We start from the raw sequence: 24589 nt of genomic DNA on the forward strand, positions 1-24589 counted from the left end.
ACTGAAATTCTGCATGGAGATGCTGAATTTTTCCCATAGAGCTGCATGATTCAATTCATCTGTATAAAGAGATGCCTCCTTGGCTGAGATTATCAGAATTGCCAATCTCAGCCAATCCAATGCTTTGGGAAAGCATTGTGATTGGCTAAAATCATCAAATCTGATGATGTCAACCAAGGAGACAGATCGGGGGCGGGACCTGTGATGTTTTGTACAAATCAGTCAATAATTCCTGTATAACGAAGTACTCACTTTATTAATACATATATAACAGGATCTTCATATTGCTGCCTTGTTACACAGGGTTTCTGCAGTCGCTATTTCAAATCCCTAGAACATTCCACCAACTGCCGACAGGAACAAGAAGTAAAGAACCAAAATAAAGGAAGTGCATCATTTACAGCCGACAACAGCCCAACCACCCATACATCACAATACACAAACTCATACACAAACTCTCGGATTGAGAATATTTCTGATTTATCTGCATCTGTCACAGACTCTTTCTCATAATAGCATACCTGCTGATCTACTCAGTTTAGTGGCCACTTGACATTTGTGTACTCTCCCTGCAGCATAGTTATTTAGGTCAAGATGCTATCTCTGGCAATTTTGTGCTTCAACTCCACGTCTGTGGTCATCAACATGTCGCTCCAACAACTCTTGTGACTTTTGATGTATCATTTAATTTATGTTGGAATACAAAGTGGATCCCACTTCTTTGATTTCATCCTCAAAATCAGGGGTGTAGGCCCTCCTGATGTTGTAGACTACATCTCCCTTGATGCTTTGCCACCATTATAGCTATAAAAACATAATGGGAAATGTAGTACAGAACATCTGCGGGGCCGAAGGTTCCCCACCCTTGCTGTAAATCAATCATCTCCATGTGCAAACATTCGATATTTTGTAACATTACATCAAATACCTACTTGTTCATGATGACCTCATATTTATTTCTCTAATTTTTTTTGTAGCTGATGTAACCAGGGGACCTAAGACCTGTCTTATTCTGGGACACACTCATGGGTAGAGCAACATTGGATGTATTTTGTTGCTAGTTTTGGACATTTTTTTGGATATTTTTATCGACACAGACCAATCATTCTCATTCAACGTGGATAGTTATTGAAACATTCACTCATCTGTATACTCAACATCAATTACTTTGGCTAAAACCAAAAGACTGTCCCAAAGAACCAACCACAAAATCTATCCTCTCACTGTGGTCTTTTATATTTAATTATTATTTTTAAGGCTCAGAGTATAAAGGGACACTATAGTCACCAGAACAACTACAGCTTATTGTAGTTGTTCTGGTGAGTATAGTCAGTCCCTGCAGGCTTGACAAGCCCCGCAGCACTGAAATTCTGCATGGAGATGCTGAATTTTTCCCATAGAGCTGCATGATTCAATTCATCTGTATAAAGAGATGCCTCCTTGGCTGAGATTATCAGAATTGCCAATCTCAGCCAATCCAAGGCTTTGGGAAAGCATTGTGATTGGCTAAAATCATCAAATCTGATGATGTCAACCAATGAGACAGATCGGGGGCGGGACCTGTGATGTTTTGTACAAATCAGTCAATAATTCCTGTATAACGAAGTACTCACTTTATTAATACATATATAACAGGATCTTCATATTGCTGCCTTGTTACACAGGGTTTCTGCAGTCGCTATTTCAAATCCCTAGAACATTCCCCCAACTGCCGACAGGAACAAGAAGTAAAGAACCAAAATAAAGGAAGTGCATCATTTACAGCCGACAACAGCCCAACCACCCATACATCACAATACACAAACTCATACACTCATACACAGCCCAACAATCCATACATCACAGGGCCAGATGCGAGGAGCCCCTTGCAGCACTGGAAAATGTATGTAAATAACCTTTTTAACCCGAGGTAAGGGGGCCCAACCATCTAAATTGTGGTTTTAGAACTATAGTGTCAGGGACACTATAGTCAACAGAACAATTACAGCTTAAAGGAACACTACAGGGCCAGGAACACAAACATGTATTCCTGACCCTATAGTGTTTAAAACACCATCTAGCCTCTGAACTGCCTCTGTCTGCTGACATCATCAGAAGTGGTGGTCTGAGCCAATCACAGTGCTTCCCCATCGGATTGGCTGAGACTGTCAAGGAGGCAGATCAGGGGCTGAAACAGCACAAGTCAAACACAGCCCTGGCCAATCAGCATATCCTCATAGAGATACATTGAATGAATGCATCTCTATGAGAAAAGTTCAGTGTCTGCATGCCAAGGGTTGAGACACTAAATGGCAGTGCTGCTTACTCTGCAGCACTGAGCCAGGAAGCACCTCTAGCAGCCAGCTAAGGAGTGGCCAGTGGAGTTATCACTAGGTTGTAATGTAAACATTGCATTTGCTCTGAAAAGTGTTTACAGCAAAACGCCTGAAGGGAATGATTATACTCACCAGAACAAATACAATAAGCTGTAGTTGTTCTGGTGACTATAGTGTTCCTTTAATGTATTTGTTCTGGTCAGTATAGTCAGTCCCTGTAGGCTTTTTGCAGTAGACATGGTCTTTACAGAGAAAATGCAGTGTTTACATTACAGCCTAGGGACACCTCCACTGGTCACTCCTAAGATGGCTACTAGAGGTGCTTCCTGGGGCAGTCCTGCACAGTGTGACTGACATTCGGTGTCTCCAACCTCTGCATGGAGACACTGAACTTTCCTCATAGAGATGCATTGATGCATATCTATGAGGAGATGATGATTGACCAGGGTGGCTTTTGGCTCTGACCAGGCTTCTTGGCTGAGATCATCAGAATTGATCATCTCAGAGATTGGAAAGAATTGTGATTGGCGGAGATCATCACTTCTGATGATGACAGCCAACGAGGCAGATCAGTGGCAGGGCCAGCACCAACAGACTGGAATAAAGGTAATATTTTACTATATTTAGGGTGGGCAGAGGGGCTAGATTGTATTTTTTAACAACACTATAGGGTCACGAATACATGTTTGTGTTCCTGACCCTATAGTGTTCCTTTAATTGTAAGCAGACAGCCTCTAGATAGGTTGTCAGAAATCTTCCCTAATGTATTTTGTTCAAGAGAGCTTTCTGCTTATTGGCCCATTGTTGAATGTGGTGCGCATGGGAGACCGGTCCCCCTGCCACCCTGTCCTATGCTGTGAGTGCTGCTGCAGCAGGTAGCCTCTCTGCACATTCTAGAATCAGTCTCTTCACATTGCAATGCAGCAGGCATTCTAGAATCAGTCTTTTAACATCACAGTGCAGCAGGCAGTGTATGCTGACAGACTGCTACTGCAGCAGTTCTCATAGGACAGGACTGTAAGCTCAGCAGCCATTAGTGTCCATCCACACCCCAACCTGTAATGCCCTCCAGAACTTTGTTTTATGGTCCCCATTAGTCCCCTGAGTGTTTTACAGCTTATGCCCGGCCCTGTTCCCTATCTGAGATGCATTGTGTAGTCTGCAACTCCAATAAGTCACAGTGAGCTCCCTTGCAGCCCTAATGCTGCTTCCCTGAGAGAGCTGACTGTGGTCTGCACCCACTGGAGGTGCACAATTCACTCACCTGACCACCAAGAATGTCACCATCCCACTCCATCCCAGGTAGACTGGTGGGGCCGAACAGTCACACTCTGTCTTTTCCACCTGACCACCAGGGATTTCGACTGCAAAAACACCACCCCACATGCTCTCCCACTATTGAAACCACATGCACCCATCAACTCCAACCACCACTGACAATCACCACCCCCCCACACTACATATCAACAAAAATGCCAACAGAACAGTTGTATCTTGCATGATGAAAGTATTTATTGTGCAAATGAAGCAAAAACTATAAAAACATGGAACCAGAAAAGGCAATCCAAACACCTGATGAACACATTACATGTTATCATCGCAGAAAAACAGACAGAAAAAAAAATCTTAGAGTCATAAAGCATAGTCCAATTTTGTAATCCATATCCCTAACCATAAGTAGTCGGTAACTTAGAATAACAAAACGCCTGCAGATATGCCATATATGGCCACAATACAGTATAACAGTCCCAAAAAGAAGGAAAAAAAGATCTTGCTTGACAGAACCAGTTTTCTTTGACTTCAAGGCGTAATGCTTTTGTTACACTCTCTGCAATACGTCTATCGTCCTCGTTGATATAATTTTCCCACCTTCTTCCACTATTTGTTTCACTAAGATCGGTTGGCCTGTTATTAAATAGTAAGAGAAAATGTGGTCAGTATTTGAGAATTCTTCTTATCATTCATATTTGGACAAAATAATAATCAATTATATTTATATTATAATTGGACAAAAAAAAATTAGATATATCCGGCAATTTTTCATTATTTATTTTATCTCTTACATGTTCAATAACACATTTGCATTTCGTTAACCCGAATAACCTTTTTCATATTTTGCTATAAAATTATGAATATCATCCTGTATTTAGAGAATGCAAGACAGTTTCTATTATTTATTTGTTCTGAATTATTTTGGGGCTAATTCGGTGTATTCGAGGTTTAGCGTTAGATGTCACTGCGCTACTTTTTATCTGCATGGATTTGTAAACAGAAGGAAAATGGTGTGACCAACAAATCAGAGTGTAACTTAATAGAAAATTATGGAGTCTACTGTGGGATGGGGTATTAGTTTGGCAAAACTGAAGATTTTTTTTTATTTTTTTTACACTAAAATTGTGCTCCCTTCCCCCAAGATATTGTTTGCTTATGACTCCATGAATTCTTGTGAATGCAACAGATGGTCGTAGAATCATTAAAACTGTAGTTTAGCAACATCTTGGGAAGCGGAGTTTAAGATCCCTGCTATAGATTTTAGTTTATGAATATCTCAAAATGTCTATTGACCTAACTCATAGTTTTATTAAAACCTCAGGGTTAACACAGGTACAACTTTTTTTTTCTTCTTTTTTTTTTCTTTTTTTTTTTTACAAATAAACCTATTTATAAAAGAATTAGGAGCTGTTTTTAAACCTCATTGAATTCTAAACATGATAGAGCTTTTCTGAAAGGTACCGTGTAAAGAATTGTCAACTTTGATCCAGCAGAGGGCAGAATAAACACACAGCTTTGCAAGATATAATAAAATGCTCATGTCTGAATAACGTTTATAAAGACTCCCAATCTTGTAAGCACTATATTTTGATAAACATATTTTTAAATTTTTTTTTATTTAAAATTTGTATTTAAAATAAAAAAAATGTATTTAAAATGTTTATGTCTACATCAGGTATAGTGAATTGAAAATGTACTCGGTGCATTCTACATAAGCAGTAAGTTGAATTCTTTAGATAGTTGTCGGTTGACTCAGTTTAAAATGTCTTGCGATTCATCCAAATTTTGGGCGATCAGCGATTCGTTCAAAATCATGAACCTTAATTTGCCTGCTAGTGTTAGATTGAGCAGCAGTTGACCGGATAAGAGTACAATCTGACCCAACATGGCTGCTCAGCCAGATAAATGATTGACATTTTCTCAAAAACAATCAATATACATAATTAAAAATATAATAGTTTCATTAAAGGGACGCTATAGTCACCAGAAAACTACAGCTTATTGTATTTGTTCTGGTGAGTAGAGTCATTCCCTTCAGGGTTTTTGGTGTAAACAGTGTCTTTTCATAGAAACTGCAGTCTTTACATTACAGCCTAGTGATAACTCCACTGGCCACTACTTAGATTACTGCTAGAGCTGCTTCCTATCTCAGTCTTGCCTAGTGTGCATCACAACATATCAGTATCTCCTCCCTCCGCATGCAGACACTGAACTTTCCTCATTGAAATGCATTGATTCAATTAATCTCAAAGAGGAGATGCTGATTGGACAGGGCTGTGCTTGACTTGTGTTGGCTCTGCCCCTGATCTGCCTCCTTGACAGTCTCAGCCAATCCTATGGGGAAGCATTGTGATTGGCTCAGACCACCACTTCTGATGATGTCAGCAGGCAAGGGCAGGTCTGAGGCAGAGTCAGCAGCTGCAGACTTGGATACAAGTAATATTTTACTATATTTAGGGGGGCTATATGGTGGTTTAACACTATAGGGTCAGGAATACATGTTTGTGTTCCTGATTCTATAGTGTTCCTTTAAATTTAATAAACTTTCAAGAAACTTGATGTGAGGATATTATTTCAGTTGTCCTTTAATGTGCACCCATCTATTCCTTAATTTAATCTACAAGTTAGACATTTATTACAGCTACAATCTCTCTTTCATCAGCCCTAAATCTTAATTCTATCCATCTGTTCATATGTCATTAACATCATTGTCAAGGTAAATGTTTTATTGCCTTAATCACTCTCTCTCTCATTCTCTAGTCCAAAACCTGATCTTTATTGTACCCACCTATAAACAATTTTTGCTGCTTAAAGGACCACTATAGGCACCCAGACCACTTCAACTTAATGAAGTGGTCTGGGTGCCTGGTCCATCTGGGATTAACCCTTTCTGCTGTAAACATAACAGTTTTGGAGAAACTGCTATGTTTACCCATGGGTTAATCCAGTCTCTAGTGGCTGTTTCATTGACAGACGCTAGAGGCGCTTCCGCGTTTCTCACTGTGATTTTCACAGTGAGAAGACGCCAGCGTCCATAGGAAAGCATTGATAATGATTTTCTATAAGACTGGCTGAATGCGCTCGCAGCTCTTGGCGCACATGCACATTCTGCGGATGACATCAAAAGAGGGAGGAGAGTCCAGCGCCGAGGGAGCATGGTGCTGGAAAAAATTTAAGGGATTAACCTCTTCCTCCCCCTTCAGCGCCACGGGAGTGGGACCCTGAGAGTGGGGGCACCCTCAGGGCACTATAGTGCCAGGAAAACATACACGTTTTCCTGGCACTATAGTGGTCCTTTAAAGGGATACTGTAGGCACTAACACAACTTTAGCTTTAATGAAGCAGTGTTAGTTTATAGATCAGGCATAGGCAACCTCTGGCACTCCAGATGTTTTGTACTACACGATACGTTGCCAGCATTATGGATTTAAGAGCATTAAAGGGTATGTAGTCCACAACATCTGGAGTGCCGAAGGTTGCCTATCCCTGTTATAGATCATGCCCTGTAACATGTATCCCTAACCATCAGTTTAAACTTAATTCTACTTCTGACTGGTCTCACTATGGAAAAGAGGCCGGTCTGAAAGGGTTGCAAAAGTGGGTAGGGGTATATGTCAAACTTTGCTGGCACAAAATTATGACAGCCCCTAAAATATCCCCAGGGTCCAAATGACCCACTAACAACAATGTAGAGCTGGCTCACTAGTAGGATACAGTGGTCTCAGAGGACAACCACTTGCTTACAAAGGAGCAGGCTCCCTGTGCAGAAGCAAACATATAAGAGAGACTAACTGCAGTGCTGAAAGACATGGGCACCCATCCAACATAAACACAGACAAAATACACAACGAAACAAGGGAAAGATATATATATATATATATATATATCTTTCCCTTGTTTCGTATATATATATATAAATGCACAAGACCATGCCTAAGATCCATCAAATAGTGTACATTTGGTAAGAATTAGATACTGTGATGACCACTGGATGCTAAAGAGGAACTGACACGTCCCAGAGATTTTCAATATTATGTTTACTTAATTCATATATTTGAAAAGATACACTAAGCACCAAAATAATTTATTAAGAACATTATTATGTATGGATCATGCCCCTGCAGTCTCTGCCAGTTGTTTCTGTTTTTATGCAGCTCTAGCCACACCTCCACTGACTGTGACTCACACAGCCTCCATTAAGAAAAAGTATTTGATTTGTAATCATATCTTACAGCACAGTGTGTTTACTTTAGAAGTTCTAGCTTCCTGCTCTGTTAACTGAGCTTTAGTTACACACGGGAGGCTCCTAAAGGTTCTAGCAGACAATTAATAGAGGAGGAGATACAAACTTCAAACTTAAACAAACTGAAAGCTAAAAGCTAAAAAAGTTAGACCCTTTTCCTCGAAGTGTGTAGGGAGGCTGTGTAAATCACAGGCAGGAGAGGTGTGGCTAGGGCTGTGTAAATAACATGATTAATCTCCTAAATAGTAGAGAATTGAGACTGCAGATGCTTAATCTACAGACCAAACCCACTCTAATAAGCAACAGCAATTTTGGTGCTTAGAGTGTCCCTTTAACAAACATATAATTGCGCGATATCAAAAATTAAATTAAACACTTCTATTTTTGCTTCTTATATACATTGTATGCGCTGGCGGTTGTTAATTGTTAATACAAGCCATCATTTCTAGAGAAGTAACAGTTCCCCTTTAAGCTTGCCACTATATCATATTTATGGTGACCAATTCACTATATGTTCATAGGAGTCTTTTGGATTCTGTATAGTGTTGGGCAGAAATTGAAAGGGTTGACAAGATGTTTGCAGGTTTTGTGTGCTCACCTTATGACAACAATTAACTAATCCTGTCCAGCACAAATATGGCAACCTGGCAAGCCTACTAACGGTCCCCCACTCTTGTCAAGTCCTAACGCTATCCCTGATTAAAACAAAATGGAGCTAAAGTGGGGATAAAAAAAAAGTCAAGGTGCTTACCTCAGTAACCACGACCACCTGAACAGGGAGTGTTAGGTACGCATGGGGACAGAAACAGAAGGGGGAGGGGGAGGTAGAAAATTAAAATAAAGTTCAGCAAATGAACACAAAAAAATTACACAGGATGCATTGCTGTTTACAGCAATACAAAACGCACTGCACATATTTGTCTGACACAGGCACTAAAATGACATCATACATGGTCTCAGCAATTACTTTAGCAGTTTTCAAAATATTCTAATAATGTGTTGGTTCTCGTTATCTGCGTCTTGTGCTATTTACGGTATAACAGTACTTTCATGCGCATGCTCATTTTCTCAAGATGTACATTCATTAAAATTCTATTCTCTAAAGTAAAAAATTTCCGGTGTGGCATCTTCGACCTTAAATTCGAAACTCACTTTGAATTCAGTTTGAATTCCTAATAATTCTTACTTTAAGGACCAAACTTCTGGAATAAAAGGGAATCATGACATGTCACACATGTCATGTGTCCTTAAGGGGTTAATGAACAACTCTGATACATGTTCATGTAATCAATATGTCAGTAGCTTAAAAAGTATACATCTAAACTTATCTATTTGGTGCCTTTAACAACATTATTAGTGGAAAGTAGGTTCACACACTCCAGATTTCTTCAAAAAGTCAGATTTATTGACGATGGAAGTTGACAAAGCTTGACAAAGGCCTCTGTGTAGGCCGAAACTTGCGCATTCTGTTTTCAATAAATATGCCTTTTTAAAGAAACCTTGAGTGACTGGACTTATGTTCTATTAATATCTACTAAACTGGGTTTTGCCAACTCAGTGTTTAATGCACCTGCTGTATCATTTATATTTGATTTAACAACACAATTGGAACCAGGTGTTGGTTTATACGGGGCTCAACACACAAAACACAAGGAATGTTTTGACCCATTAAAAGGACTCTTTCAGACCCCAAATAAAGGAACATCTTTGATCTGAGGGTGGGTTAATTCCCTATCCAATATTTGTTTACCATTTATACCATTACATAGTCAGACAAAAGGGTGGCTCTGCACCGTCTATTGACTGTTTCTCCTCATTAATTTCTTTGTCTCTATTAGCAAAAAGGGAATTGTTTATCACGTGTATCTCTGTCCTGAACCACCTATGAGTGGTGGGTCATGGACCCAAAAAAGAGATTGAGAAGATCCTCCTATTTTCTTTTAGTACATGTCATGAAGAGAGGAATGGATAAAACAAGTACTGCTTGTTCATTTATTTATTATTATTATTATATATACATTTTCTCTACATGCATTTGCTAATTTGTATATTACATATTTCAGAAGGATACTTTATTATTTTTATCTGTGACCAAGGGCTGCAAATTTGACTAGGGAGCTTTGGGACCCCCACACACCTGCAGTGAAAGCAAAGCTATTTCTTACCGCAATCTTGGTCCATATAGGTCCATTTTTTTATTATTGCACCCTAACCAACACATTGGGTAAGGAAGACAGAGTTTCTTTGTTCTCTCACATTTAATAGGCTTCCTGTACTTATAGGCATGCATTTAATAGGTCATACTCCATTGTATATATTAGTAAGTGGACCTTGTGAGTTGTTCAAATGATTTCCAGTAGCAGAGACTAAGTGATCTCATTCATAGGTAGGCATTGCAGCTCGCATCAACCCTTGCTCTTAAATGAAAGTTTTACTTCCATCATGAGGAGCTTCTTCTACATAGTGAAGACCATGTGATATCATCACTAGATTTGTCACAGTCCAAAATAAATTCCATGAACCACGAGAAAATAGATTCATAGTGAGTGGTGCATTTTTTCCAAACCATGTTTAATTTGTAACTATATGAATGTGCATCGACACCATCCACTTCCATAATATTTCCTATCAAGGTTCTGCATGTTACTTCCTGTTTGTTTTCTCATTTTGTTCAGTGTAACTTCTTTCATTACTAATACACAGGGAATAGTTAATTTTAATGTTCAGATATCATAACATTCACCAATTTTCCATATGAAAAATATTACCTCTTGAACCGGAACTTGAACCATAGCCTGAACCACCTTGTCCTGACCCTGAGCCTCCTTGTTGTCCTGAACGTGAACCTCCTTGACTTGAACCACTTTGACCTTGTCCGATGCTCCTGTAATAAATAATTTTTCATTAATTACTTATTAATACATAAAAATCAAGACCAAAGCAAGTGATCTTCTGAGCTCATCCTTACACATCAGATTCCAGAAGTTTGCGATATGTTTGAATTTCCTGCTCCAGTTTGTCTTTGGCATACAAAAGCTGTTCATATTCTGAACATTGGCATTCCATCTCCGCACGAATCCCGGACAGCTGCTCCTCTACACTAGAAATTGTTATTTGTATCTTGGAAAGTTGAGCACAGTATCTGCCTTCTGTCTCTGCTAAAGAAGATTCCAGTGAATTTTTCTGTTGAGAAAAGAAATTGAAACCATTTAGATGTTTATTCATGAACCTGTGAACTAAAGTTTTAATAAAAACCAAGCCTTCTCAAATTCAGGCCAGAAGAACCAAGATTGGAACATATTGCACTTGAACAATCTTTTCTTTGCACTCATCTATTTAAGTCTTAATTTGGCAGATTTCAATTTGCCACGATTAATGGGTTGGAGACTAAACAACAACAAAAAAATCTGTACTACATTATCTCACATGCAGCATATACCATGGAAGTATTTCACGTGACAAATGTATAGTAGAAATGTCATCACATGGGCTTCTTATATTCCTTAAATAGGTTGACGAGCATTTACGCATGTAGTAACCCGATCTGTATATCTTGTCTACCTTGTCTAAAAATGTACTAAAAGAAAGGTGTTGAAATATAATATTCCAGCAGAACATGTTGGATCACACAGGTTAATAGTTCTATCGAAAAATTATTTTTGTCTCTCTGGGTTATTTACTAAAGTGAGAATTCAAAGTGAATTTCAGTTCTGGTTTCAGTTCGGCAATTTGATCTAGTATGCGGGTGAACACATAAAAACACTTCAGTAGTGGTAGAAAACAGTGTGTGCGTAGTCACATAGCTATTATGCAGACCTCTTCTAAACAAAGTAATTACCTAATAAGTCATATGTGCATCTGTCAAATAAACTAAAAGTAGAGATTGGATCAGGAAAGGCACTAAACTATAAAGGTTTGCTTGAAGTATAAAAACAAAACAATAAGCAAGTGTGTGTGGTAGTGACTCCAGGACTGTGATCAAACTAACGTTGCATAACTAGAGAAGTAAACTCATCTGATAGACCTCCGATGCCTATGAATATGTAGCTCAACTGGGATGTATGACCCCTTATCTAAGGAGGACGGGGGGAGAGGAGAATATATGTCAGTGTATTTTGATCTTTAATTTGTAACTCACTTATAATCCCCAGCAATTTTCACTTTAGTTAGTAAATAAGCCCATCTGACTTACTATATTTCTGCAAATTCCTGTTTCATAGTTCAGTAGCAAAATGTATTATAACGTTTCTTTTTTGGCTTTACATTCTCTGGGCAATTTTCAACTATTACAGGTTTAGTGACAACTGTGTCACTCAAGAAAAGCTCAATATACTTATTTATGTGTTTATAAAATAGAATAGGTTAGAATGGATGAGTTAATTGTACTCTTTGTCATACTGTACCATGGAAAGCTGTGACTGAAGTTCTATCTCTAAAGACTGAACAGTCCTTCGTAGCTCACTCAATTCGCTCTTGCTAGACTGCACGTCTACGGATATTTTTTTAGTCAATTCACTGCTCTGTGACAAGAAAACATGAAATACATTAGAATTTACTATTCATTTTTATGAAGGATATATAATAGTTAGAAATAGTATTACCATTTGATTAAACTTATCTTCGGCAAGTTTGCGGTTCTTTTCAGCCATAGCCTCGTATTCAGCTCTCATGTCATTTAGTTTTTTAGTGAGATCTTGGCCAGGAGCTGCATTCATTTCAACAGTGACTTGTCCAGCCACGGTTACTTGCTGACCTTTAACTTCCTGTTTAATTGAATATGTTTTTGTTAAAATATACTTTTGATTATGGCACTGAGAGATACATTTGGCAAATGAAAGGATAACGACTGAGGTTTATGTGGAAGAAAACTTACATCCTCGTGGTTCTTCTTTAGATATGCCAGTTCCTCGTTGAGACTTTCAACCTGGCTTTCCAGGTCCGAATTGGACATGGTCAACTCATCGAAGACTCTGCGCAGGCCATTGATATCAGCCTCCACACTCTGGCGTAGCATTAACTCATTTTCATACCTATCAAAATAGGAAGACAGGCGATGACTTTAACATTTACATATAATCCAAATAGTTTCTTGCTCTGATGATCTGAATTGATAACAATAATAAACAACATGAATGGATGATCATTTTCTTTCTAAAATACTGATATTACATCTACAAACTAGTTGACCAGTCTACTGCTGTCTATATTTAGTTTACTGTGCTCTCTGAAATCAAGTAGTTTGAACCTGTCTATGAGTTAGCGGTCCAAGGGTCATGATATGTGGACAATTGGAGACAAGCATTACTAATATAGGAGTATGAAACATTCCTGTCAAACGTTACCTCTCAACAAAGACATAAGTCTACAAATTCATGATTCGCATCATATACACAGCCAAATCCACTCAAGGTATATATTTTATTAATGGAGTTTTGATGTAATTGCCATTTTTAACCTGTTCTTCTTTCTTAAATATACTGAAAACAAATGTTTTTCAACTCACACACTTTTTCTTTTAACGTAATAACTATCTTAGTCTTTCAAGAACCAGTTATGAAGCCAAGTCTATCATTGACTAGGACCCCCCAAGCCTAGAGAAGGACAGAAGATGAGATAAATTTTGTACAAGTCCAAAGGTCATTAATTCAGAGTGAGATTTCAGTAATAACAATGACGTGTGGATATCCCGCCTGGTGTCTTCTTACACTCTCATTCAACAGATACAACTTATAGGTACATGACGATGCAACTTACTTCATTTTGAAGTCATCGGCAGCTAGTCTTGCATTATCGATTTGCAAAATTATGTTTGCGTTATCTATGGTGGCAGCAAGGATCTATACAAGAAAACATAACAGTTAGACATTATGCTGCTGTGTTAATCTCATTAATGAGCTTTTTAAGCAGAATGCATGCGTTATGCAATAGTAATGATACAATTTTAAAGTGATTCAGTAATTTTATTTTTTTAACCTGTTTTTAATGCATTAAACTAGCAAACTTTAGCTCTGTTGATCATGTACATGATTGACATTGTTTAATGTGTATTGCAGACATTGGTGGCATCATTATCACTCGATAAACATCAGTGGGAGCTGCTTGCTCTATATCTGTGATCTATTTAGGTGGGGACATAATATAGATGGTGTTTAACACCTTAAAGACACATGACGGAAATATTCCGTCATGATTCCCTTTTATTCCAGAAGTTGTGTCCTTAAGGGGTTAAAATGCATAGTTTAATTGATTTCATGGTAGCTAGCTGCTCATCTTTGTGGAAGTCATAGATAATGACGGGGAGGTTATCAAAAAAGTTTTTTTGCTTAGTTTTTTTAAGTGAAAACTTTTACATTTGGTATTATACATACAATAGCAGCCGTACTCTTTCAATTTGTTTTATCTATGACAGCTTGGGATACAGACTATAAAAATCCATGATAGCCTGTATACAAGCAAACTACAGCTTTGTAATAATTATTTTTTTTTAATTTAAGGACTATTGTATCGCTTCCCCACCACTTTATAATTATATACAGGTTTTCAGAGAATTACAGCATTTACAGCAGCTAGGTAATTAACTATTTTAAATATGAAAAGGATCAACATAGACATGGCCTAGGAAGGATCTTCTACCCTTGAATGGGTCATCAAGCTCCCTACTTGAGATTTGACAATATCAATTTCTCTTTTTTAGTTCTCTATGCAAGTTCTAAATTTACATCAGATACATGATTTTTTTTTATAGTAGCCATGGAGCAGAAATTTATCATGCTGAAATTTATACTGTAAAACAACTAAACATATATTTAATACTGTATACCTCAATCATATTTATTTCTTAAAAAAATAAAATAAAAAAAATGAAAATATATTATTTCTTCAGTGTAAAATGGCAAGCTACATAAAAAAAACCCTAACTTTTTACCTTAGCCTTTAGGTCGTCAATTTCCTTATAATATTTGCTGTAGTCTTTTCCTGGTTCTCCGGTTTGACTTCCTGGACGTTGCTTTTCATACCATTCCTTAATCTTACGTTCAAGCTCAGCATTTGCTTCCTCAAGTGCACGGACTTTGTCCAGATAGTTGGCCAAACGGTCATTGAGATTCTGCATTGCTTGCTTCTCATTGCCAGTGAAAAGACTGTCACCTCCATAGCCCCCACCAGCACCACCACCTCCACCTCCACCAAAGCCAACACCACCACCATAACCACCATCACCACCTCCAAAGCCCCCACCAAAACCACCAACACCACCTCCATAGCCACCACCATAACCACCACCACCAGCACCACCACCAGCACCACCACCAACTCCAAAGCCACCACCATAACCACCACCAGCACCTCCTCCAAAGCCTCCACCATACCCAGAACCAGCACCACCTCCACTACCAAAACCACCTCCTACCCCACACTGGCCCAAACCACCTGCACCACCACCGCCACTACCACCATAGCCTCCAGAGTAAGAATTTGAGGTATAGCTCTTAGAATATCTAACAGACATGGTGTTAAAGCTCAAGTAACCTCTTTCCAGGTAGTAATGCAGCTCCGATGGAGGATGTGATACTTCAATTGATTTAATTCTTTAAATACTATTATTCCAAGGGTGTGTCATGTATGAATTTTATTTTTTTCGCAATCGCGAAGTTGCTTGCCAGGTTTTTGCTGCTGTCTATACCTTGATCAATATTAATATTCAACTTGCATCATTTTAGTTCCTGGGCTTCGTTCCCTTGGGATGATTGTTATGCTAAAACAGTTGTTGGGTGGAGTGGAGCTAATTGTGGCAGAAGACATTTAAATGGCAATATATTTATTGGAGCAGGAGTTTCCTAGGCTTAATAACAGCTTTAGTTTATTAGTATTTATATGTCGGAGAGCTTGTGATCGGAAATTATTTGGTACATACACAAGGTTTGTGAGCATGTCTTTAATACACACATTACTTGATTTAATGTTGTGCGTCAAAAACTCAAGTAGATAAAGAACAGCAAAGACTCTGGTAAAAAATAAAAAATAAAGGAAGGAAGGAAGTATAGGAGCATTATTTGAAAAAATATGGGATCCGATAAATATCGGGGTTCAGGGAAAGAGTAAAATAGAATTGGCACATCCACAGCTGCAAGCCAGTATCTGTTTGCATGTGAGAAATTTCTCGAACTTTATGTTACTGTATCATATCATCCGTGATGATTTTAAGGAGAATCTCACCAATCATTTAGTGGTGGAGAGCCTTCTAAAAGGACATATGTAGTAGATGATGGATATCACCACCAGTGCATCCTTCTCTGTAAAATGCAGAATCACACTGTGGTCCAATAAACCATTGGTGTACAAAATAAAGTCCACTATATTCAAAAACTAGTGGAAGGATGAAATGACAGACTTTTTGATTTTTTATTATCCTGCAGAAACACAAAACTATAAAACTCTTAGAACATTAGGGAGACACTGTAGAACCTAGCACTGCTTTATCTCATTAAAGTGGTTATAGTGTTTCGATCCCCTAGCGCAGTCCTTTCATTTAGTGTTAGACCGTTTTTAAGGTTGAAAAGTTAAATGAGAGTTTCCAGAAGCCCTCTGTGCTGCTGCTGAGGAACCCTTAGCCCGAGCAGCAATTGGCAGCTGTGATTGGCTGAGTGTGTCAGCTGACTGATTTTAGCCTATCACAGCGCCAATTGCTGAAATGAATTGGTATGGCTAAAGGAAGTGTGCCTTAGCCTTACCTCTAGTGAGCTATAACAAGCCAGGGACCCTTACTCAGTGTTACACTGCTTGAAAATGACTTAACACTGAATGGAGGTACTCCAGACATTAAAACTAATTTGATAAGATGAATGACTATAGTGCCTACACTGTCCCTTTAAAGAGATACCATAACAAGTTAAACTTAATGAAACAGTTTTGGTATATAGATCATTCCTTTGCAGTCTCACTGCCCAATTCTCTACCATTTAGTATTAAAAACACTTTTCTTTCTGTTTTTAGAGTTGTAGCCACACCTCCCCTGGCTGTGACTCATACAGCCTGCATGAATAAAAATGGTTTCAGTTTTTACTTACTTTAGAAGTTTTAATCTCTTGCTTTGTTAATTGAACTTTAACCTCACACACACAATGCTTCTACCGGCTCTGGCAGGCTAGATGGGTAGATAAGAAATTCTAAATTAAGTAGACTGTGCAATAGAGAAAGTGTAAACATTAGAGCTCACTTTACAGGAAGTGTTTAAGAAGGCTGTGAAGTCACATGCAGGGGAGGTGTGGCTGGGGCTGCATAAACTAAGGGTATTACAATTTTGAATGGCTGAGTATTGAGCAGTGAGACTGCAGGGGCATGAACTATACACCTAAACTACTTAATTAAGCTAAAGTTGTTAAACTTAAAAAATATAATGAAATGTACAAATCCACAACTCTTTATCCTGCAGCTGGGAATTCTGTGTTACCAATAGTGATGTCGCGAACATAAAATTTTCGGTTCGGGAACGGCGAACGCGAACTTCCGTAAATGTTCGCGAACCGGCGAACCGGGCGAACCACCATAGACTTCAATGGGCAGGCAAATTTTAAAACCCACAGGGAATCTTTCTGGCCACAATAGTGATGGAAAAGTTGTTTCAAGGGGACTAACACCTGGACTGTGGCATGCTGGAGGGGGATCCATGGCAAAACTCCCATGGAAAATTACACAGTTGATGCAGAGTCTGGTTTTAATCCATAAAGGGCATAAATCACCTAACATTCCTAAATCACAATGGATATGGATTGACACCTGACATATGACATATTGACACCTTGACATATGGATTGACACCTGTCCTCAGAGACCCTGATACACACTGACACAGAGCAGAATAGGGACTGTTCCCCCTACATAGGGTCACTTGGCAGATATGGCTTGACACCTGTCCCACTGACACAGAGCAGAATAGGGACTGTTCCCCCTACATAGGGTCACTTGGCAGATATGTATTGACACCTGTCCTCAGAGACCCTGATACACACTGACAGAGCAGAATAGGGACTGTTCCCCCTACATAGGGTCACTTGGCAGATATGGATTGACACCTGTCCTCAGGGACCCTGATACACACTGACACAGAGCAGAATAGGGACTGTTCCTCCTACATAGGGTCACTTGGCAGATATGGATTGACACCTGTCCTCAGAGACCCTGATACACACTGACACAGAGCAGAATAGGGAATATTCACTAAATGCCAAACATTGTTATACAGGGGAATATTCAGTAAATAAGGATAACGGGGGGGACCTACTGTCCTCCCCCCGGCCCCCACTCTTGCACGGTGGGTGTTGGCCATAAATCACAATGGGGGGACCTACTGTCTTCCCGCCCACCCCCACCTATGAGCGGTGGGAGGGGGCCATAAAAATAATGAGGGGGGGGGACCTACTGTATGATGTTGTATCGCTCAGGTATTGTAAGGGTTACGCCCGCTTCACAGTGACAGACCAAACTCCCTGTTAAACGCACCGCAAACAACCGCAAACAGTCCATTTGCACAACCGCAAACTCCCCATTTGCACAAGGTTGGATACCAAGCTAGCCATGTCCGTTCCTTGTCCTCACTGATGTCATTGAAGGTCTCTTCCTCCACCCAGCCACGTACAACACCAAGGGTCCCCGAAAGGTGACAACAAGCCCCCTGGGACGCCTGCTGTGTTTGGTCTTCCACCTCCTCAAAGCCACCTTCCTCCTCTGATTCCTCTTCTTCAGACTCCTCTCTCTGCGTTACCTCTCTCGGCGTTATTATAAGATGTGTTAAGTAGTACTATTCTTATCAGTTTAATCCCTGTTACGAGTAGAGGACTATTTCCTTGTTTCGCCAAACCCCTTCAAAGATGGAAAAAGCGGTATGAGTGGAAGAAACGAGGAAATGGGGTCAGGTGGTGGTGCCAGCCCCACCGAGGGCTTGTACCCAGGTATGCTAATAAACTGAAAAAAGAAAAAATCTCCCAAGAAGGAGATCTAAAACTGGCATAGGAAAAGGTTAGACAACTATAATAAAGTGATACCTACAAATCCTAGTGAGCATAGGTGTATAATAGAGGGAGAAAGGAAAAGCAGAGTAATGCTTCCTAATACCGTGGTTAGTACACTTTGTTAAAGTAAATTGAGTAATGGACAAAAGTCTTTATTGTATCATTTATAAATAACAAAGGGATACTATACTCATTCCCCTATAGTGGCTAATTGTGTAATAATGGTAATTACCTATTACCTAGTATATAATATTGCCAGGGGCAAGGAAATTCCCTCTAAATAGATGGGTATAGGCAGAGAGTATGGAGACCGGAGTGATGCTGTCATAAAAAGTGTCAATAAGGTGATATAAAGTTAAATGTATCACAGACACACAGCCACCCTTTCTCTTAGCTAGTTTCCAGAAATGCTGGATAGGTAGAAGGGCTATAAAGACTCAGAGAGGTCTAAGAAGAATCCTCTAAACTAGCCCTAATCTCCTTAAACACCTTCAAGGGTGTTCTAAGCTAAAGCTCAATCTAAACGTTTAGATGACTGCCTGATTGCCCATCACAGATGCTGGCTAGGAATAACACTGTGCAAGACAAAGAGTGGGTCTAAGTGCCCATAGTGCAGTAAAGTGTCCCTAGTGAAGTGAAAAAGAGAATAACGAGCTGGCGCCCAAGAGAATAACGAGCTGGCGCCCTATAAGGGGACGTGTATATGGCATCGATTTTAGGAACCGGGAGATGGAAAAAGATGCTTGGTCGTTCCTCCTACTTCAAATTTGGGGCACTGCACGTGCAATCTAATGCGCCACCAGATAGGAGTGGTGTGTTAAGTAGTACTATTCCTATCCGTTTAATCCCTGCTATGTGCCTTTTTTTTAGTTTGGTTTTTGAAGCCACAGTGCAGCACCAGAGGCCCGAAAAATTAGGCATGTACACATGCCTGAAAAATTAGGTATTGTTGCAGCCGCTGCTGTAGCAGCGGCCAGAAAAATTGATGTTTGTTTCCCAGGCAGAAAGTGCCCTAAAACATTGCAGCTTGAACCCTAGTTGGTGGCGGATAAGTCACGCACGTCAACCGGCATTCAGAGCTAAAATACAGTAGTGTGTGGATCATTTTTAGCCCAAGGCAGCTCATCTCATCAGGCCTTTTTTAGTCGAATGTATCGCCCACTGTAAGTCCCTTCGGGATCCATCCCTCATTCATCTTAATAAAGGTGAGGTAATCTAGACTTTTTTGACCTGGGCGACTTCTCTTCTTAGTGACAATACCTCCTGCTGCACAGAAGGTCCTTTCTGACAGGACACTTGAAGCGGGGCAGGCCAGAAGTTCTATCGCAAATTGGGATAGCTCAGGCCACAGGTCAAGCCTGCACACCCAGTAGTCAAGGGGTTCATCGCTCCTCAGAGTGTCGGTATCTGCAGTTAAGGCGAGGTAGTCTGCTACCTGTCGGTCGAGTCGTTCTCTGAGGGTGGATCCCGAAGGGCTGTGGCGATGCGTAGGACTTAAAAAGCTCTGCATGTCCTCCATCAACAACACGTCTTTAAAGCATCCTGTCCTTGCCGGCGTGGTCGTGGGAGGAGGAGGATTACTTTCACCTCTTCCCCTGTTAGATTCCCGTTGTGCTGTGACATCACCCTTATACGCTGTGTAAAGCATACTTTTTAATTTATTTTGCAAATGCTGCATCCTTTCCGACTTGTAATTTGGTAACATTTCAGCCAATTTCTGCTTATACCGGGGGTCTAGTAGCGTGGACACCCAGTACAGGTCGTTCACCTTCAGCCTTTTTATACGAGGGTCCCTCAACAGGCACGACAGCATGAAAGACCCCATTTCCACAAGGTTGGATTCCGAACTACTCATTTCCCGTTCCTCCTCCTCACTTATGTCATTGGAGGTATGTTCTTCCCCCCAGCCACGTACACCACGGGTACCAGATAGGTGAAAACGAGCACCCTGGGATGCCTGTTGTGGTTGGTCTTCCTCCTCCTCCTCAAAGCCACATTCCTCCTCTGACTCCTCTTCCTCACAATCCTCTGCCAGAGTTGCCGCAGGTCCAGCAAGCGATGCTGATAAGTCTGTTTCTGGTGGTGATGGTGACCACAACTCTTCCTCTTCACTCTCATCTACGGCCTGATCCAGCACTCTTCGCAGGGCACGCTCCAGGAAGAAAACAAATGGTATGATGTCGCTGATGGTGCCTTCGGTGCAACTGACTAGGTTTGTCATCTCCTCAAAAGGACGCGTGAGCCTACAGGCATTGCGCATGAGCGTCCAGTAACGTGGCAAAAAAATTCCCAGCTCCCCAGAGGCTGTCCTAGCGTCCTGGTCATACAAATATTAATTAACGGCTTTTTCTTGTTGGAGCAGGCGGTCGAACATTAGGAGTGTTGAATTCCAACATGTCGGGCTGTCGCAAATCAAGCGCCTCACTGGCATGTTGTTTCGCCACTGGATATCTGCAAAGTGCGCCATGGTCATGTAGGAATGCCTGAAATGGCCACACAACTTCCTGGCCTGCTTCAGGACGTCCTGTAAGCCTGTGTACTTATGCACAAAGCGTTGTACGATCAGATTACACACATGTGCCATGCATAGCACATGTGTCAACTTGCCCAACTTCAATGCCGCCAACAAATTTGTTCCGTTGTCACAAACCACTTTGCCGATATCCAGTTGCTGCGGAGTCAGCCACTTTTCCACCTGTGCGTTCAGGGCGGACAGGAGTGCTTGTCCGGTGTGACTCTCTGCTTTCATGCAAGTCAAACCCAAGACGGCGTGACACTGCCGTATCCGGGATGTGGAATAGTACCTGGGGAGCTGGGGGGTGCCGTTGATGTGGAGCAAGACGCAGCAGCAGAAGAGGACTCAGCCGAGGAGGTTATGGAAGAGGATGGAGTAGGAGGAGTAGAGGAGGTGGCAGCAGGCCTGCCTGCAAGTCGTGGCGGTGTCACCAACTCCTCTGCAGAGCCACGCATTCCATGCTTGGCAGCCGTCAGCAGGTTTACCCAATGCGCAGTGTAGGTGATATACCTGCCCTGACCATGCTTTGCAGACCAGGTATCAGTGGTCAGATGGACCCTTGCACCAACACTGTGTGCCAGACATGCCATTACTTCCTTTTGCACAATCAAGTGCAGGTTGGGGATTGCCTTTTGTGCAAAGAAATTTCGTCTGGGTACCTTCCACTGCGGTATCCCAATAGTCACAAATTTTTTGAACGCCTCAGACTCCACCAGCTTGTATGGTAAAAGCTGGCGGGCTAATAGTTCAGACAAGCCAGCTGTCAGACGCCGGGCAAGGGGGTGACTTTCTGCCATTGGCTTCTTACGCTCAAACATGTCCTTGACAGACAACTGACTGTGGGCAGATGAGCGGGAACTGCTCAAGGCGAGAGACGGAGTGGCGGATGGTTGAGAGGGGGCAAGGAGGACAGCAGTGGTTGATGTGGCTGAAGATGCTGGACCAGGAGGAGGATGGCGGCTTTGAGTTTGTGTGCTGCTTGTACTCATGTGTTGATCCCATAGGTATTTGTGATGTGCGATAATGTGCCTACGCAAAGCAGTTGTACCGAGGTGGGTGTTGGACTTCCCACGACTCAGTTTCTTTTGGCAAAGGTTGCAAATGGCATCGCTGTTATCAGAGGCAGACACACAAAAAAATTCCACACTGCTGATCTCTGCAATGACAGCATTCTGGTGGTGGACACAGCATGCGTTGATTGGCGTGCTGTCGGGCTGACCCCGGGTGCCGATGCATGCTGTCTGACTGTGCCACTAGCATCCTGCGACGACCTCCCCCTGCTTCCAACTCGTCTCCTCTGCTCTCTGTCTCCCCATCTGAACTTTTGCCCTGTTCTTCTTCTTGCCGAGCGGGCACCCACGTGACATCCATGGACGCATCGTCATCATCAACCGCTTCACTTGTATCTGACAACTCAGCAAAGGAAGCAGCAGCGGGTACAACATCATCATCATCACACCGTACGTCCATGTGTGTAATGCTGCCTGACTGAGACATATCCCTGTTATCTACATCCTCTGGCAATAATGGTTGCGCATCACTCATTTCTTCAAACGGATGTGTAAATAACTCCTCTGACAGATAAAGTGAAGCGGCTGTTGGAGTGCTAGTGTTGGTGGTGGCGGCAGGCGTGTGAGTGGTATCTTGAGAGGTGCCCGAAGCTAAGCTGGAGGAGGTTGGTGCGTCAAGGTTCCGAGCGGAAGCTGTAGAAGATTGGGTGTCCTGTGTTAGCCAGTCAACTATGTACTCAGAACTTTTCAAGTTCAGGGTACGTGGCCTCTGAAAACTGGGCATTATTCTAGGGCAAAAGGGAATCACAGCACCACGACCACGACGGCCCCTGCGGGTTGGCCTGCCTCTGCCTGTCATTTTTTTTTGATTAGTGGTACTATGCATGCAAGCTATTGTGAGATCAGATCTGAGTGGCACTGTGCAGTGGCAGAGGTTGGCAGAGTACACGCTGTAGGCCTGACACACCCGCTTGAAGACAACTAACTGCTATTCAATCTATAACAGTGAAAATTTGTTTTTTTTAAATGCACGCTATTGTGACACCAGATATTAGTGGCACTGTGCACTGGCAGAGGTTGGCAGAGTACACGCTGTAGGCCTGACACACGCTTGCAGAAAACTAACTGCTATTCAATCTTTAACAGTGAAAAAAATGTTTGGGTTTTTAAATGCAATCTATTGCAACACCAGATAAGAGTGGCACTGTGCACTGGCAGAGGTTGGCAGAGTACACGCTGTAGGCCTGACACACCCGCTTGAAGACAACTAACTGCTATTCAATCTATTACAGTGAAAAAAAAGTTTTGGGGTTTTTAAATGCACGCTATTGTGACACCAGATATGAGTGGCACTGTGCACTGGCAGAGGTTGGCAGAGTACATGCTGTTGGGCTGACACACAGACGCTTGCAGACAACTAACTGCTATTCAATCTATAACAGTGAAAAAAGTATTTTGGTTTTAAATGCACGCTATTGTGACACCAGATATGAGTGGCAATGTGCACTGGCAGAGGTTGGCAGAGTACACGCTGTAGGCCTGACACCCGCTTGAAGACAACTAACTGCTATTCAATCTATAACAGTGAAAAAAGTATTTTGGTTTTAAATGCACGCTATTGTGACACCAGATATGAGTGGCAATGTGCACTGGCAGAGGTTGGCAGAGTACACGCTGTAGGCCTGACACCCGCTTGAAGACAACTAACTGCTATTCAATCTATAACAGTGAAAAAAGTTTTTGGGTTTTTAAATGCACGCTATTGTGACACCAGATATGAGTGGCAATGTGCACTGGCAGAGGTTAGCAGAGTACACACTGTAGGCCTGACACCCGCTTGAAGACAACTATTTGCTATTCAATCTATAACAGTGAAAAAAGTTTTTTGGTTTTAAATGCACGCTATTGCGACACCAGATATGAGTGGCAATGTGCACTGGCAGAGGTTGGCAGAGCACACGCTATAGGCCTGACACCCGCTTGAAGACAGCTAACTGCTATTCAATCTATAACAGTGAAAAAAGTTTTTTGGTTTTTAAATGCAATCTATTGCGACACCAGATAAGAGTGTCACTGTGCACTGGCAGATGTTGGCAGAGTACACGCTGTAGGCCTGACACACCCGCTTGAAGACAACTAACTGCTATTCAATCTATAACAGTGAAAAAAAAATTGTTGTGAAATGCAGGCTATTGTGACACCAGATATGAGTGGCACTGTGCACTGGC

The 24589-nt window shown here is 41.2% G+C and overlaps 1 protein-coding gene across 1 annotated transcript; it reads right to left on the reverse strand.

Moving 5' to 3' along the window:
• Nucleotides 1–3856: 3856 nt before the first annotated feature.
• On the reverse strand, nt 3857–15381 carry LOC134614926 (keratin, type I cytoskeletal 10-like). Its single transcript, XM_063459200.1, has 9 exons — nt 14756–15381; nt 13585–13667; nt 12704–12860; nt 12432–12593; nt 12234–12350; nt 10799–11013; nt 10599–10714; nt 8582–8599; nt 3857–4220 (listed from the first exon to the last, which is right to left on the reverse strand). Exons 1-8 carry the CDS (start codon nt 15335–15337, stop codon nt 8583–8585), a joined length of 1449 nt encoding a protein of 482 aa, XP_063315270.1. The 5' UTR covers nt 15338–15381; the 3' UTR covers nt 3857–4220; nt 8582.
• Between the last annotated feature and the right edge of the window lie 9208 nt (nt 15382–24589).

Source organism: Pelobates fuscus, chromosome 6, assembly GCF_036172605.1.
Source record: "Pelobates fuscus isolate aPelFus1 chromosome 6, aPelFus1.pri, whole genome shotgun sequence".
Taxonomy (NCBI): Eukaryota; Metazoa; Chordata; class Amphibia; order Anura; family Pelobatidae; genus Pelobates; species Pelobates fuscus.

What these genes read in the sequence shown, in the direction of transcription:
- LOC134614926 (XM_063459200.1), bottom strand. Translation starts at nt 15,337, where the DNA reads ATGTCTGTTAGATATTCTAAGAGCTATACCTCAAATTCTTACTCTGGA. An exon ending in TAAAGAAGAACCACGAGGAT is followed by an intron (nt 12,594 to 12,703) that starts GTAAGTTTTCTT and finishes TCAATTAAACAG; the next exon opens with GAAGTTAAAGGTCAGCAAGT. An exon ending in AAACTTCTGGAATCTGATGT is followed by an intron (nt 10,715 to 10,798) that starts GTAAGGATGAGC and finishes TATTTATTACAG; the next exon opens with GAGCATCGGACAAGGTCAAA.